The 18,148-nt window shown below is 32.3% G+C and overlaps 3 protein-coding genes across 3 annotated transcripts in view; 2 read left to right on the top strand and 1 right to left on the bottom strand.

The window, feature by feature from the left end:
* LOC139865024 (uncharacterized) overlaps positions 1 to 8,521 on the top strand; it is a 136,160-nt gene extending 127,639 nt beyond the window's left edge. Inside the window, exons 4-6 of the mRNA XM_071853578.1 lie at positions 5,919 to 6,101; positions 6,740 to 7,111; positions 7,879 to 8,521. Of these exons, the coding sequence (XP_071709679.1) occupies positions 5,919 to 6,101; positions 6,740 to 7,111; positions 7,879 to 8,298 (975 nt within the window). The 3' untranslated portion in view covers positions 8,299 to 8,521. The remainder of the gene's footprint in view (positions 1 to 5,918; positions 6,102 to 6,739; positions 7,112 to 7,878) is intronic.
* On the top strand, positions 4,740 to 5,913 carry LOC139865026 (uncharacterized). The gene is made up of 2 exons (XM_071853580.1): positions 4,740 to 4,809; positions 4,899 to 5,913. Exons 1-2 carry the CDS (start codon positions 4,747 to 4,749, stop codon positions 5,457 to 5,459), a joined length of 624 nt encoding a protein of 207 aa, XP_071709681.1. The 5' UTR covers positions 4,740 to 4,746; the 3' UTR covers positions 5,460 to 5,913.
* Positions 8,522 to 14,029: 5,508 nt separating the features above from the next.
* On the bottom strand, positions 14,030 to 17,766 carry LOC139862266 (transcription factor MYB1R1). Its single transcript, XM_071850843.1, has 3 exons — positions 17,340 to 17,766; positions 16,728 to 16,936; positions 14,030 to 14,683 (listed from the first exon to the last, which is right to left on the bottom strand). Exons 1-3 carry the CDS (start codon positions 17,638 to 17,640, stop codon positions 14,276 to 14,278), a joined length of 918 nt encoding a protein of 305 aa, XP_071706944.1. The 5' UTR covers positions 17,641 to 17,766; the 3' UTR covers positions 14,030 to 14,275.
* Between the last annotated feature and the right edge of the window lie 382 nt (positions 17,767 to 18,148).

The following is an 18,148-nucleotide window of genomic DNA, read 5'->3' as shown; positions in this document are numbered from 1 at the left end:
TACTACAAAATACAGTATGGTGAGTTTCATTTGCTCCCTTTTTAAATGCTTTTATAATATATATTTTTGGGACTGAGAATACATGCGCAACTTTTATAAATGTTTGACGAAATAGACACAAGTACTTAAAACTACATTCTATGGCTGGATTATTAAACCGAATATGCCCCTTTTTAGTCTGGTAATCTAAGAATTAGGGAACATCACTAATTTTGAGAATTAGTGCACCCTTAATTGACGCGAATCCTAAAGGTAGATCTACGAGAACTAACAACCTCCATTCTGGAATTTGGAATGCTTTAGTACTTCGAGTTTATCATGTCCGATGGGTGTCCCGGAATGATGGGGATATTCTATATGCATCTTGTTAAGGTCGGTTACCAGGTGTTCACCATATGAATGATTTTTATCTCTATACAGTTTGCGAAATGGTATGCATGCCGTCAACTTTTGATGTAATGAAAGTTTGTCTTTTAAAAACGAATGCAATGTTTGTAAATGTATCATATAGAGGTCAAGTACCTCGCGATGTAATCATATGTTATTGTATTCATCCTTATGGATTAGGACGGGTCGCTTCAGTTATGACTTTAGGTCAACTAATTTTCCCGCTAAAATGAAGGGTTGCACCCTTAATTTCAACCGCCAAATTAACAAAATATACATATTAGTTTCACTCGAGGTGGAGAAATGATTTCTCTTTATTCTAGGATAGAGAAAGGATTGTCTACGTCTCACATTTCTCATACCTCACACTTGTGAGATTGGGTCTGTTGTTGTTGTTCTACATATTAGTTTGGAAGACTGCATTGAACACATATTAAATTATTTAACATTCTCAAATACTATAATTTGATCTATTTTTGCCTAGAATCAAATTGCGTTCTTGTTTTAACTATATAATAAAGATTCCGTGCAACACGAGGCTTGTTGGGGTCGAAATACTTAATTAGGAAAGTGTTTCATGAATCAAGAATCAATCAGGGATTATTAAATCTCAACACTTTTCTATTTAAGTATTTCGATCATTACAAGCTTTGGGTTACACGAAATCTTAATTGGGATAAGACAAGAACGCAAGATAATTCTACGTAAGAAAATATCAAATTATAGCAAGCTATATAAAAGGCGAGTCGAGTCACACTGCGCAAAAAACAACTAAATAAGACAATCATCAAGCCACACAAAACTAAAACTAAGACACTAAGAGAAACGACAAGCTAAACCAAAATAAACACAAAAGTTCCACCAAAACATAAAAATTGCTAAGATAAAACCAACAAGAACGACAACAAACGAGTTAAAACACGACCCACTCCAATTGAATCAAGGCACACCAAGATTTTCCGCAGCTAACACCACATTCTTCCCTCTCGAACTTCGCTTTTCTAAATTTAACTTCCACTTGTTGAAAAGAGAGGGACATATATGACATATGGGACGCGATTCTCTCAACTTAATTGATACGCTCTAATTAATCTATCAAGTTATTTTTTTTATAAAGATAAATTAAATAAGTAAAATAAATAGCGAATCCTTATGTTTTTATGTCACAAACAATTGTAACATGATTAGTCAAATAGTCGTGTTATTTATAAGGGTTAAAGCTAAAAATAGGCTACAAACTTACACAAATGTATCGATGTCGCCCACAAACCCATTTTCGTCCTATTGTCGCCTACAAACTTTCAAAAAATGTGCTAATATCAACATTTTATAGTTTTGACCTGTTACATACTAATTTTGACCTGCTTTTTTTTTTAAGAATTAAGATCCAATCCACGAACGACATGTGTTGATTTTTAACCAGTTTAGCCGGTAGCAAGTCATTTTTGTTTATATTGGTACACTTTTTAAAAGTTTTTGTTTACATTGATACACTTTTTGAAAGTTTGTAGGCGAAAGTAGGATGGAAATGGGTTTGTGGGAGACATCGATACATTTGTGTAAGTTTGTAGCATATTTTTGGCTTTAACCCTATTTATAAACGGAAAGAATCTTCTCTTAACGTATGCTTAAAGAAAGGTGGAAACAGGTAAGAGCAGTGGGAGTGGAGGATTGTCACCTCCACGACGGGCTCCTAGTCACAAGTCGCCCCACTCCCCTGTTGCTTCAGTTTGGTCCGTCCCCCTATGTCAGTCTCCCATGCGACGCACAAAATGGACCGTTCGAAAAAAAAAAAAAGTACTCAGCAAGTAGCCGTTGGAGTGTGTATATATATATATATATATATATATATATATATATATATATATATATATATATATATATATATATATATATATATATATATATATATATATTAATTTTTTTCTTAAATCTTCTATATATACATCCATTTTACTCAACATATACTCACACAATCAAATCCAAATTTTCTCATCAAAATAAAAATATTTCTTTAAAAATGAGTAGTTCCGACGAAGAAAGTTTGGTGAACGCAATGAAAAGTATATTTGCTTATCGAAATAACGTGGTAATCCGTAGAGAGGTCGAGGAACAAAATGAAGCTCAAAGCTCAAGACGAAGACGTCGCTACATTCGTCGTGATCGTGTAGAAGCGTACAATCGTTTGATGAACGATTATTTTGTTCAAGATCCGAAGTATCCCCCTGAATATTTCAAACGGCGTTATCGAATGTCACAAAGTCTTCTTGAAAAAATAATTGAAGGTATACTTTCTTACTCTACTCGTCCCGATGCACCAAAATGGTTTACTTATTTTCAACAACGTCTCGATGCACGTGGTGTTCTCGGAGTATCTACTATTTTAAAAGTTACTACTGTCATTCGTCAACTAGCATACGGGGATTCACCGGATCTATTTGACGAATATTTACAAATTTCAGAGAGAACATCACGTGAGTCTTTGCAAAATTTTACAAGATGTATTATAGACTTGTATGGTAATGTATACATGAGAGAACCGACCGAGGACGATATACGTCGATTGTATCAGAAACATGAAGAACTTCACGGATTTTCTGGAATGCTTGGAAGCATTGATTGTATGCATTGGGCTTGGGGAAAATGTCCAAATGCATGGAAAGGGAATTTCACCCGAGGCGATCACGGTTACCCGACAATCATGTTGGAAGCCGTTGCATCGTATGACAATTGGATTTGGCATGCATATTTTGGAATGGCCGGTTCGAACAATGACTTGAATGTCCTTAATGCATCTCCATTGTTTGATAGTTTACTAACTGACACGGCTCCTCAAGTTCCATACGAAATTGGGGACGTTGATTTCGATCGAGGCTACTATCTTGCCGATGAGATTTACCCTTCGTGGGCTTCTTTCGTTAAGGGATTCTCAAGTGTTGTTGACGCAAAAAGAAAATACTTTACAAAGAAACAATCTGCAGCTCGTAAAGACGTTGAGATGACATTTGGAATTTTGCAAGGTCGTTGGGGTATTTTAAGACAACCTGCTAGGGCATATAGCGTAAACAAAATCAAAAGAATCATATATGGTTGCATCATATTGCACAACATGATAATTGAAGACAATGGTTTTAACATCGCTGAAAATAAATCTTACTACTTGCCTGTCAACAACCTACAAGGATCAACTTGGTACGAAAGGTGTGATGTATATGCCGAGAAGACAAAAGAGCTGCGTGACAAAGACGAGCATGAGTATCTTCGACATACTCTAGTTTCGCATCTATGGCATAATCGCGATGACGAAATAGTTAACGAATTGTAACTTTTTAATCGCGATAACGTAATGTTTTTTTTTAGTTTTTAGGAATCGTATGTTTTTTTATTATTAGGAAATGTAATGTTTTATTTTTATTTTAATAGAAGTTATTTCTATTTATGTTAATTTTTATAATTATATTCATTTATATTATAATTAAAATCATAAAAATAATAATAAAAATATAAACTGACATGCTCAACTGATAGAGGTCACCACTCTTCACTTTTTCTGACTCAGCAAGTCAGGTCTGACATGTCAAGTGACATCAGTCACCACTCTCAGTGCTCTAACGGAGTCGGGCCTTTACTCAACAGTTATAAATGCTGAGTAATAGAATGAGGGTCTTGGGAATTGAAACATAAATTGCGGTGAATTTATAAAAATAGAGGTCAGACATCACCTTTCATATTTTATTTGAAGGGCTTAAATAAAATATATATAATGATATAAAACTTTAAAATAATGATGTCATCATTAAACTAATTATCCTTTAATTTTCATAATGATGATGTCATAATTTTATATTAATTTAATTTAAAAAATAATATAAAATCTTTTATAAAAGGAAATACCAATCTCTCCTTAATATAATAATTGTATTTTAATTTTCCAAAAAAATTTAAAAGATATTTATTATTACTAATTATTATTATTATTATTATTAAAAATATACATACTTAACTTTGAGCGAATTTGATTATTATTATTTACTTTTAATATAATAATTATAATTAATAATTATAATTATAATTATAATTATTTTATTATTAATATTCAAATATGGATTATTTTTACAAAATTAATTACGTTACATATGTATTCGAAAATACATGTCTCTATATATTTGTAAAAACAACGACAAGTTTCATAGTTAAACGGGTCATTAAAATAAATAACTTTAGTACATTCAGTTAATATATAAAACATATCATTAAATTGTTTCGTTTAAATAAACCCGTAATTTTACGAGTCATTTCATTAACTATATATAATTATAATTGATAATTGATTTTAACAAATTCCCAATCAATCTGCGAATGGCTTCTCTTCCAGCTCCATCATTCATCAAACCTTTACTACTTCCTTCTGATCTTCATCTGGTACTCACAATTTCTCTGTTTTTATTTTTATTTAGTATAATATATACAACAAGAACAACATATGCTGACAAAATTATTGAATATTGCAGCCATTGCGAACTGATTTTGTGACCAAGTATTTGGGCGACAAAATTCCCGAAGACGCAACAATCACAACTTCGAATGGAGGCTATTTATGGAAATTAAAGACTATAAAAATTGGCGATGATTATTGTTTTACCCATGGATGGAGTAATGTTGTTGAAGATATTAATTTGGGTTTTGGGGATATACTGTTATTTAGTCTTGTTGATACATCCACTTTTGAACTGTCGATTTATAGTCCAGAAGGTTGTCGGAAAGTTTTACCCCCTAATATTAAGGTTGAACATGATGCTGATTGTGTTGGTGTTAGTGCTGATGTTGATGATAGTTGTATGATTGATGATGATGATGATGATGTTATAGATTGTGATGATGATGATGATGATGATGATGATTTCAAAGATGAAGATTATGAAAAAGAGAAAGAAGATGAAGAGGATGATGGTAGTTATAATGATGATGATGATGATGATGATGATGATGATGATGATAGTGATCCTTTATTTATCTCAACTGTCTCAAAAGCCCATAAAAGTACATTGGTAAGATATACTATACTACTATAATTTTTAATATTATTTATATGTATCTATCATGTTATTGCATGATCTGGAATCGAACACTTTAATCATCAATCAGAGACTTTAGTTTAGTTTGATCTGGTATAGAAACCTTAATTCGCAACCCTACATTAGGAACACCGAGCTTAGTATTCAGCAAACAATCTTAAAGGACATCTAAATCTTTATCCCAATCTTTAAAAAACGATCAAGACCAATTACTCTAACAACAATGCCACAAAAATTGACAAAATCATTTTACCTTTTAATTGTAGTATTAAATTGACTTCTAAATGTCAACCACCACAGTAATGACTCAGACTAACCAGTAAAGATGTTTGAAAGTGTACCACCCATAAACCTATGAACATAAACGCCACATCAGTAGAGAATGAGATGCCAAATGAACCAAAAATAATAATAACTATTTTGCTTGTTGGTTTTTGACTCTGTTATGTTATGAAGAATGATGATGATGATGATGATGATGATGATGATGATGATGATGATGATGATGATGATGATGATGATGATGATGATGACGATGATAATAATGATGATGAAGATGAGGTTGATGGTGGTGGTCATATTAATGGTGAGGATGGTGATCATGTCTTTACAGTTGCTATCTCTAGACTCAAAGTCATGGTAAGATTATATGAAATTATTACTAATAAAGTATGTGTTTTTAAGTTCATGGTATATTTTTAAAGTTCACCAAGAAATTATAGTGCTTTGTTTATTAAAGCCACTCAAATATAAATTTCTTTATACTGAACCCTAATTTGTATCTATTCTCATTTTTGCCAAATCCGCCTAAAACTTTGCCAATAATACCTCTTTCTTAATTTTTTTAAATGTTCTTAGTTTAGACTTGACATTTTTTTCGTTATTATATTGAAAAAGGAAGTAATGGTGTTTTACAATTCGGTTATCACAAAGACAAGCGTGTTTGTGTCTCTTATTAAGCAAAATTTTGGCCTTGCTTTAATGAAAATGGATAATGGATATGGATATAAATTGGGTGGCTGAAGGAACTGGTTTATTCATGAATGGCCATTAAGAGCAAAGGGAAATTTGACGGGTCAGAGTGGTCAACCCAAACCTGAACCAGTTTAATAAACGTGTTGAGTATTTCAACTTGACTCAACCTGATAACCTGGACTCGACCCAAATAATCCGATTTTAATCAGGTCAACTGGTTTCCGAGTCAATTTCGGGTTAACGGGTCAGTTTTGGGTCATATGAGTCAATGATATGAACTTTGTGCATGTTGGTATTATTAGCGACTTCCAGCGGAGATTGGGTGTTTGCCCGGAATGCAAGAGGGAAAGAACATGACGGTGAGAAATCTTAATGGAGAAGAGGAGCAATTGAAGTTGTGGTTGGATAAATCTTATAAGAAGGAAAAACGTTACGCCTTGTCAACGGGATGGTATGGTTTTAAACGACATAACAATTTGATGTACGGTGATGAATGTGTGTTCAAGTACATAAGAAGCGAAGGTAAATTATGTCTTATAAAGGTCATCAAGGAAAAATTCACTTCCAAAGAACTTGTTTGTGTGGATGTGGAAAAAGAAGAGGAAATTGATATTGAGAGGAAATATAAACGTTATCCTTACGCTAAGTTTATTATCACCAATAAACGTCATTGGGTAAGATTATATTCATTTATTACTGTAAGAAAGTTTTATGATTAATCGCTTTAACCCAACAACATGTCCTACTACATATAATTTGTTTCAATCAGTTTCCAATGTGGGACTTTGGTTTGAACCAGTGGTGGATTCAAGAAGGGGCAAGGGGGTCATTTACCCCAAAATGAGTATTCAAGTTATATAAAAGAAGTTAAGCTCTTGCTATTTACTGTGTTTTAATGGAGTCTGTGGGTTTTTTGAAGATGACGTACACCTCCAAGTCTACAAAAACATAGTTGTACTTTTTTTTCAAAATGCACTTGTGAATAAACAATGTGACATATTAAGCCCACAAACTTATATATTTTGATTCAAGAAAGTCATACTTCTAGTTGTCTACTATTGCCTCTTTGTTTTGTTTATTCTCCACATCCATATCTTTTGTTGGAAAAATTCATTTACACAATAACGATAAACCATTTGTTAACTTATTTATTTTGATGTATTATAATGTAAGAACTAATAAAATAAAATATAACCTTAAAATTATTCTGTATATTGTTTATGAAATGGTTATTGAAGGTCTAACGATGTTCTTTAAGGTCTTTTTTAAACCACTTTTCATCAAAAACAAAATTGCCCCTGTTCAGAATTCTTGGATCCACCACTGGTTTGAACCCCAACAGAAAGTTGCAATTTTTTAAGAAAATAACTAATCATTTTAAGACTTGCCCTTAATTATGATGTAACGTTTTTGGATGTTTTAATTATTATTATTTAAATAGAGGATTCCAGAGAAAATTATGAGGTTGCCAGGGATAGAAGCTGGAAAATGTATAACGGTGAAGGGTCTTAAAGGAGAAAATCTTCCATTGCGTTTGTTTTCGAAAACAATTAAGTCGACAGCGTATCATAAGAAAAGGTACTACGCGTCATCTGGATGGCCTCAATTCATGAAAAGTAATAAGCTATCAGTAGGAGATGAATGTGTAGTTAAGTACATCAGAACTACTCAAGGTATATTTCATCTAACAAAAGTCGTCAAGAACAAAAGGCCTCCAGGCAAAATGTTGCTGGCTAAAGCTTTTAAGAGGAGGAAGAGAACGCAGACACGTGAGTCACCTGTCGAATATGATAGTGATGCTGATGTGGCGGTGGTGGTGAAGAAACCACGTGGTAGGCCAGCTAAGCGAAGGCTATCATAGAAAAGATCTGGTGTTCTTATTGATAATTGTTAATGGACTAACTTGAACGGTTACTTCTGTGTTTTTATCAGTCAGCAGGTTTAATGTAGATTGTTTTGTTTCATATGTTTTTTAGGCAAGATAGGAATCAAGCTCTGAACATGCTTGTGTTTGTGTATATGCAAGATTAGTTAACTGTGTTTTTTCTTTGAGCAAAATGGAATCAAAGTTAGGTTTTTTACTTATAGTTTTTCTATTTTTTACAGAATACCCAAAAAGTTACAACTTTATTGTATTTTATCTGTCAGTGTATCTCCTTAGTCTCAGGTAAGAATTAGGTACTTCAGTCTTCTTTCTGTCTGTACTTGTCTACAAATAGGATAAATTTAAACTCTTTTTATCACCAATCTCATATTCTCCTTCAATTACTGCAATCCTTGTGCATAACAAACCCCTGGGTTTAGTATTTGATATGAACCATGTTGTATACCGTCTTTGTTGCAATTATACATAGCAAATGGGTCAGGTTGGGTTGAAATGGATCATGGGTCAAACGGGTCAAAATGGTTTTGGGTTGAAACGAATGATGGGTCAAACGGGTCAAAATTTTAAGTTTTGATTTATACTGCTAGCCCTAATTTTTTTCAAGACCCAATCGATCAAAATTTTAGAGTATGAGTCTCAATTGCCAGGTATAGTTGCATATAGTTGCAATGTGATGAAAATGGCAGAGGAGAAGAACACGACACCAAGCAGAATAAAAGACATGATGGACATTGCGATTTCTGCAACATTTTTTCCAAGTGATTCTGCACAATTTTTCTACTAAAAGAGGGCTAATATATAGATATAGATATATACTCCTTATAATGTTGGATTTTAAAAGTATTTTCCCTTTAGAAACTTTTTGAAATAGACTATAAGTGATGGGCAATTGTCATGGGTACTTCTCCATTGTACTTCCACTCGAAGCCATCCCTTGTTGAGTCGATAATGTCATATTTCATCTTCATCTGTTTGTGCTTTATGATATCCACAAGGCTTATATTGACGTGACCCTAAGACGCCTAATTAATGAAAATAGCGTGTATATTAGAAATCTTATATATGCCTATAAGTGATACGGAGTATATAAGTGATATAGTGATTGCTAACAGAGGAGCGTGCCTGTTCTTGAGTTAGTCCCATCGTCGAACTAGTGATTACACTGATGACCGATGTTTCGTTGGGTGGTTGTTTTTCAAATGAAAGCGTATACTCTTCTTCCCATATTGAATCTTTATCCTTATTCAAATCTGCATAAACCCAAACTCAAACTGTAATTTGTAGTGCATATATAAAAACGGTTTGGTTTCTATATTAATATGTTACTTCCAAAACTAACAGTAACATGAAGAAAAAAAACCTTGGGTTTTCTTAGTTGGCCTTGAAAAAGCAACCAGATTTAATTGACCATTAACAGACAAATAAAAATTAACAGATATATTTTCGTCGGATGTACCTCAAGATCACCTAACTTCTTTAATTTCTCATGAAACATTGTTTCTCATTCGTTTTTAACAATGTATACGATATATTATTATTAATTACTACTATTATGTATCTATTCCGAAGTAACATTTTTGGCTGTTTGACATGATAAAGGTAACTAGTAGCAGTTTGATTGAAAGTTAAATAATAACTTATCGAATCGAGAAAACTAATTCTTACTCCGACTTCACTTTCGGCCCTTTCTCCGTCTTTTTGTAATATATTGGGTACAATTTTGTTGTATATATTGATTTAATCAAATATCATAGTAGGTTCTACCTTATTTGAAAGTATGGAATGGATAACCTTGGCTAAAGCTTCATTTAACAACTTCTATTTTATCCATGTTTAAAGCTTAACTGTAGTTAACAATCCACTTAAACACAAGATAGTAAGTGGTCTTAAAATTCAGAAAAGGCTGGTTCCTAACCACAAGATTCGTTTTGATTAAGATAGTTATACATTACTTAGCGTAAACATAATGGATATTTGTCCATATGACATGTGCGTATTTTTGATAAAATAAATAGAAATAAATAAATAAATAATAAAAAGCAGTAAACGTGTAGGGAGACAATTTGAAATCCAAAACATAGAACGGAAGAATAACTATTTAAGAATCTTGTCCAAATTAATTAATTCCAGTCTGGTTGGTGATAAAACACACGCTTGAATAAAATGGAATCCAAATGAGTGTTTCAATCATGAGTCATTTTTCAAAAAGTTAAAAAACATAATTGTTAACAACTATTTGTGTACACGCACAAGTGTGAAAATTACGATTTATTTGTAACCTATTCCAGTAAAGTTTGGATCTTTTGGAGAAAAGGGATCAAATTATGCTACTCTTGTTTCTTTAGGTTATATCTTATTTTCAACCAAGATGATTCCATATATCGTCATGAAAAGACTCAGCTACGTGACGTCTTGGTGTTATATAGGTTAGTTAATTACTTAATTTCATGTGCAATATTCTTGTTGCATTATATACCTAGCATCTAAAATGAAGCAAGATTAAATTCAGAGCCCGATATTGAAGTGTGCAAGGCGTCCGGCCGCACATGGCCCAATACGGAGTATTAGATACCTAAGTTCATTTGTTAATTAAGAGTTTAAAAATTAAAAATATAAACGACTGATTCCGCAAATTGATAGGATAACCTTGCATATAAAAGAAATTTCCGTATATAAAAGGCCTAGTTTTGTTTATTACGCAGGGTCCATAATTTTGACACTCGCCTTGATTAAATTTAAATCTAATAGAACTTCACTTCACTTGGCTATATAGAACCTTGATTAAATTTAAATAAATCAAATAGAACTTCACTTGACACGACGGTCTTGATTTCAATTCTACTAGAAGATGTATGTATATAGACATATAGTCAAAAAACAAAATACTTAAAAATCTAAAATCCCTTACAAAAATTTGCTAATTACCAATATATAGTACCACTCCACTCTTTAGACTCTTTAACTTAATTTCGGCAAACTTTATTCGTTTTCCTTTCACACATTAATTAGGTTCACAATAAAAGTAACGTAGGAAAAAGCCCTCCAATATTCATATATCTGTTGATCAATATAAATACACATATGTGTCGTGCTAAATATTACACAAAAAACACATCAAACATGGCAATTGATTCTAGCCAAAATAAGAGATCTCCATGTGAGAAAGTAATGCACATTATGAGAAACATCCTCAAGGTTTCATCATCCCCTCCATTATCAAATCATGTAATTACATCAAGTGGTTCTCATACACCGCCACATAAGCATAACACAACTATGAAACAACCCAAAAATCCGACCTCAAAACCGCAAAACAACCACCACTTGCACGGGCAAGATTTACGTGAAAATGCGTCTTTTATCGACATTCAGGGAAATGATCACAAAGATATTAGCATAGAAGATGATGTGAACAACCATAATGGTATATTAACTAGTGAGGTAAAGGCAACAATTACAGATCTTATGGCTTCAGATTATATTAAGAGGTTCCATGAGAAAAACAAACATGAATCCGTTTCTTCCGCGATGCCACCACCTCCACCTCAGATGCCACCTCAACTTTATCGACACAAGTTTCTCTTGAAATGATTTGTAACTTGTTCTCCTCAGCTTTACTTTCATGTATAATAAAGACATTCATTAATATGAAAAGGTTGGTATGGATGTATAGATAAATGTTTTTAACATATAGTTTTCAGCTTGTATCCCAATGCATTTTGTGGGTTTCTTTGTCGACAATTAGTTGTTTCAAACTAATTTACTTTTAGTAATGTAACAAAAACTATTGTTGTTGTTGTGTAACACGAACTATATTGTATGTCACTTTCATTCACAATTTTTAAAATAAATTTTCGTGACATTTTTCTTTAATTAACAACCTGAGCTTATATCCACTTTAATTATTGAGCACAGCGAAACGGGCAAAGTCCATTTACTATTTAAGAGGAATCTTACACACTATGAGCAAAACACTTAACATTATTTATACTTAAATTTATAGTTTCAACATTTATTAATTAGAATAAGAACAAATATTGGCAAATAAGATTAACATATTCTTGTGGCGTTTAGTTATGGATCGACTACCTACTAGAAGGAAAATTATTCATCGTGGAGTGAATGTTGATAATGCCATATGTCCTCACTACAATTTCAGCGTGGAAAACATAAATCATTCGATGTTCTCTTGTGTTGTGGCAACAGACATTTGGAGAAAGGTGAGCCTCTGGGTTGGAGTCAATATCACCGGATTCTATTGTTGGCCCGATTGGCGATATTGGTTTGATCATTGGTCGGCTGCAAGTGGTGTTCACAAGAATCGTATGTTTGTTATTGTAGCAGCCTCACTTTGGATTCTTTGGAGATTTCGTGATCGTGCTATCTTCCCGGAGAATAAATTGAAGGCGCATGATACTTTGCATTTTCTTGGCTTTCTAGTAAATGTAATGTTACTATTTCGTGGACCAATTGGCTAATAATGTCATTGTAATTGCTTTCCTTTTGCTTCTAATTTCTTGCTAGAAGCCTAATAAATTTTAACGTTCAAATAAATAAATAAAAAGTTACTTTTTTTACTTAAATTAAGTTTGACTTGAAATATTTGATATATGAATTTTAAAGTAACTACTCATCTTTTCCAAATAACCTGATATACTCCGTATTTATTTGTAAATTTACACGTTCTATTATATTGTCCACAAACAAAATAAATTCAGTTATAGATATAGTAAGCAAATATGTACTTTTGCCTTCATAATTGAAATAATAAATTTGACTTTAATTATATTTATAAAGAAAATAATAGTAATCACGAACACTAACTCTCACTCTTCTCTATTTTCATCATCAAAGTTCCTGCAAAACACTCAGGATTATTTTAAATTGTGGCCTCGGGGCGGTTGGAGATAGTCGCAGATAATTAATACATGAACAACCTGATTACATGACCAACCTCCTTATTCTACACCATTTCGTTAGGAACACCAAAAAACAACACATGCACCAAGTTACAGATAACACCAAATAACATTATAGCCTTGCATCACAATACCACTTAGGTCCCTCTTCCATGTATCCAAATCTCCATTGATCTGCCCCACGCATCTAACCAGTTCGTGTGATTCATCGATTAAACCCTTAGAGTGATTCAACCGATACAGAGGTGCACTTGACGTCGATGATGGTAAATACATTAATCTCTACTCGTCGTGCTCATAGTAGTAATGATGTGTGATTTAACATGAAGAAAATTATTCCCGTGACAGAGAACATTTTTCTTTAGGTACATAACTGGGCCAAGTTGGTTCCGAATTAAGTAAGCTTAAAAAATTGGATAATTCAGATACGAAAGTGACCTTTACTGTTGGGCCAGATCATTGGGCCTTTCCCAAGTTGCGTAACATCATAAATTACTTTCATGAAGGTCCAAGAGATAATTCCTGATTCGATTAATTCTTGTAGAACAAAGTTCGTTTAAGTGAATATTTGTTAACACGGATCACTAACGAAAGCTTCCCAACGAGGTTTGATATAGACATGATAAGAGGTATGAGGAAACACACACAACGAGATGTCAGATGTCCATGTTGTGTTGGCGAGGAAGAAACAGAAACACATCTTTTACATGTATAGAATCAAGGTTCGAAGTCCTAACATGTATAGAATTAATCATGAACACCAAAAAATCAAAAACCACATCTCCTTTTACACATTTTTTATATAATAAACTAATTATGTTTTCAATATTTGAGAAAAATACAACTAACCATAGGAATCCTCACTAAATACCTACTTAATCTTGTACGGAGTAATTAATTAACATCCCATGCCTATCTATTCCAAGCTTTAATTTTATAAAATTAAATCTCCCTCTCCATCTCTTTCCAGAACTTAATTTACAGATACAAACACACTTGTTACTTTATCACAACATTTCAAGAAGTAAATTTCATCATGCCACACTAATTACGCTATCCCCATTGCTAGTACTATTGAAGCTGCCCGAAATTTCTTGAAATGTGGCCACTGAATGTCTAGTAGTTGACGATGGCGATGATTGTTGGTCGGAAGATGTTGATGGTGTTGAGGTGGAGAGGTTCAGTGTTAAAGGCAATGACGGTTTGCGTTGGCGTTGGTCATCTGCGGTGCTTAAACTTAGTTTTGCCATTTTGGAGGAAGGGGGTATGGGGATTGGAGGCATGAGATTTGATGGGGTCTTAGGTACTTGTTTGGTTGTAGGTGCAAGTCCGAGTGTGAGACTCTCGAGCCTTGACGGAAATGATGAAATTGGGTATTTTTCGGGCTCGATTTTTGGATTTGGTAGTGAATTTTGATCCTCATCCATTGTTGAGTTCATGTTCTGCAAGTACATGAAGTTGAGTGAATACATTATTACTTGCATGAAGTTGAGTGAATACATTATTACTACCACAACTTTTGACTAACTAAGACTAGCAACTAGTAATGTAGAAACACGTTGTTATTCACAATTTCACATGCATATATTTAATTCAATAGTGATCCGGAAAATTAAAGTGGGTGTATTTTGTATAATTTATAACTTAATGATGGTTATATCATGAAGAATATCAAAAATATTTATTGTTCCTAAGAAGTTTGATTAATGTTCATCCTTGTACAAGTTTTGGATCGTTCAAATTGAATTATTGGTCTAAATTTGAGGACAAATTTTCACAATGATTGCTTTAAGGTGAGCTTTCTATTTAAAAAAACCAAGACTAATTATCTAAAAATTATCACATTATCCAAATATATATATACAAGAACTCATATGTTACCAGCTATTTACAATTGAACAAATTATTCCATCCCAGTCAAAGTGTCACTCAAAGTGATCATTTTAAGACGTCTTCATATCCTCGTTAGTGAGGAGGTTGACGCAAGCCAAAAGTTTGGCGGTTAGCACTATTCCGTTAAAGGTAGCGTTAGTCAGCTGGTTGGCGGACAAAACATTGACCCCATTTTTTTTTACTTGTACGTTGTGCTTGATATATTGTACATATTATATTTTATTAATATATTTGTAGGTATTATTCGATAAAGATAGAGAGGATTTAGTTGAATTTTAGTAAAAGAAAATTTGAAATGGTTGGTTACGATAAGCAATGACCTAACTAGAAAGAGAGTTTTACAATTTTCATCAACTCTATTCCTCACTAGTAAAATATTACTATTATCCACTAAAATCCTTTTTATTTGGTTATAATAAGAAATTGACACTTATAATTGAATAATCTAATATTTAAAATGTGTGCATTTGTATGAGGTAATGCCATTTTTCTATCTTAAATTATTTATCAAATATTTGTTGGTGGGACAATACAATGATAGGTGGACTAAAGGAATGCATGTAGATTTTTGGTGTACATACATAATAGATTCATTGTCTTTCTAGATTAAATTTGATTGATTTCAACCAAAAGATTAAATATTTGTGTGGAGCAACTCCATTCACAAAAGTAATTGTGGGTGGTGGTGATTTTGGTGGCCTCGAAGAATCCATCCATCCATATCAACTTTTATTTATGAACAATGATATTAACCAAACATTTTATTTCATATATTTTTATACAAGATATGATATCAGGAAATCCCTTTATATAAAATTGAAATCCTCAAGGACAATAGAAAAAATATAAATAATTTTGAATAACAATAATAGTATCTAAAAATATATACTACTCCGTATTAAATTAATATTTGGGTGCATTGTTTGACAACCTAAGTTTTTTAATTAGTTAATTACTTATGAATTTACACAAAAGTAGTTCAAAAACAAGTAAAACATCATATTGTACGAACTGCAGATCAAATGTTACTTTTTGATTATTATTCTGCTAAAGCCGCGTATTTATCAAATAAAATCATTATTTTAATTAATTATACATAGTTAAAAGTTAATTAATTGTTCACAAAATAGTTCACACCATGTGCCTAGTTGCATTTCCAAAAAGCAAGGATTCTATAATATTACAAGATAACTTATTATTTGTACGAAAAGGTTATAAATGAATCAAGATATCATTTTTAATTTTATACCGAGTATTTTTTTAATCAATAAATTTATTTATTTAAATTTATAATTAGCTACCTAAATATTTGGTCAAGGTTCCACCATAAGCATGATTCGCTTACTTGCTTAATTCTAAAGCAGCTCCTTTAAAATATCACATTAAGATCTAGTCAAATATTTCAAACAAAATATAATTATCGCATTACGTTTCTTATTATTTTGTATATATATATTTATATTTATATTATATTATATTTACATTAATATTTAATATTTATATATAAATTATATTTAAGGGAGGTGATTTAAGCCTGATGAAATGATTAATATAAATAAATAAATGAATACTATATGATATGTAAAACGGTACCGTATCAGTAGTAATGTCGAACAGGCTCGATCTCCGGCGTCTCCTGTTATGATTTGTCCGCCGGAGAAAATACTTCTGAGCGTGACTCGCTACCTGAGTCGGTGTTCGTGTTTTAACGAAGTTTCTAGAAATTCCTCTCCAATCGCCTTTACCGACCTTCTGTAATCCGATCAAAAACAATCGGTGTTCTTCCTCCGTCCACGGTACTCCTGCTCAATACAAAATCAATCAATTTATATAAACTTACAGCTCTTACAAATATTGAATCGTAAAAACACGAAACCATATCTAACTTCAAAATCAATAGAAACAAATACAAATACAATTCAATATATATATATATATATATATATATATATATATATATATATATATATATATATATATATATATATATATATATATATGACTTCGAACAACTAATTCATTAATTCAATAAATAAAATTAGACGTTAAATTATATATCACGATAAAAGGCGCGTACACTAACCTCAAAATCAATTGAACAATACATAAATATACGAGCTACATTGAATTAATTAGATCATGTGAAGTAAATCTGACGATGAAATTAAACGATCGTAAATAACAGAATAATTGATGAACAGATACCTCTCTTGCGTTCACGACTGCGAGCTGACGGATGGACGACGTCATCGGAAGCATATCCGGCAGCATCTGGATTAGATTCCGGTTGTTGTTCATCAAACTGTGCTAAATTATTCATACTAACGCTTTTCCGGAACGATGATCCTCCAGATATTTTGCCTCCGTCGCCGCCTTCTGTTAATCGAACTCCGAACAGCATGATGCCTTTACCGCGGATATCACCGCCGTTTGTGGCGGATAAGAAGTTAACACCGCCACCGCCACCAGCCGCAGTTTCCGAGCAGTTTCCAGTTACAATTGACATTGTGTGTCTCCCAGTAAAGAGTTAGAGAGAGAATAGATTGAGAGTAATGTGGATTTAAGTAAGAGGTATACAATTGTTAATACTCTAAATATGAGCGTGTGTAATTTGATAGCTAGGGTTTTTGTAATATATATGTACAACCATATAAAGTTGCATATATGACATATCTATATATAGCTACACCACTACTTATTAATTATTATCATGTTATTATATATAACAAAAAAAAAAAAAAAAGTCTTTTAAACAGTTGTATTGTATGATATTTTCAAATATTTGCTTGTATATAGCTAAAAATGATGATAAAATGACCACCTCCTTACATTATACTCGTATTTATTTATTTATTTTAAAGGCAATTTGTCGCTATCATGAAATGACCCGTTCATACCGATTATAAACGATTCACAATAGTTGATTTCATTGCGAGGTATTTGACCTCTAAATGATACATTTTACAAACATTGCATTCGTTTTTAAAAAACAAACTTTCATCACATTGAAAGTT

This window comes from Rutidosis leptorrhynchoides, chromosome 8, assembly GCF_046630445.1.
Source record: "Rutidosis leptorrhynchoides isolate AG116_Rl617_1_P2 chromosome 8, CSIRO_AGI_Rlap_v1, whole genome shotgun sequence".
Classification (NCBI taxonomy): Eukaryota; Viridiplantae; Streptophyta; class Magnoliopsida; order Asterales; family Asteraceae; genus Rutidosis; species Rutidosis leptorrhynchoides.
This window is presented reverse-complemented; position numbering and strand designations above follow the sequence as displayed.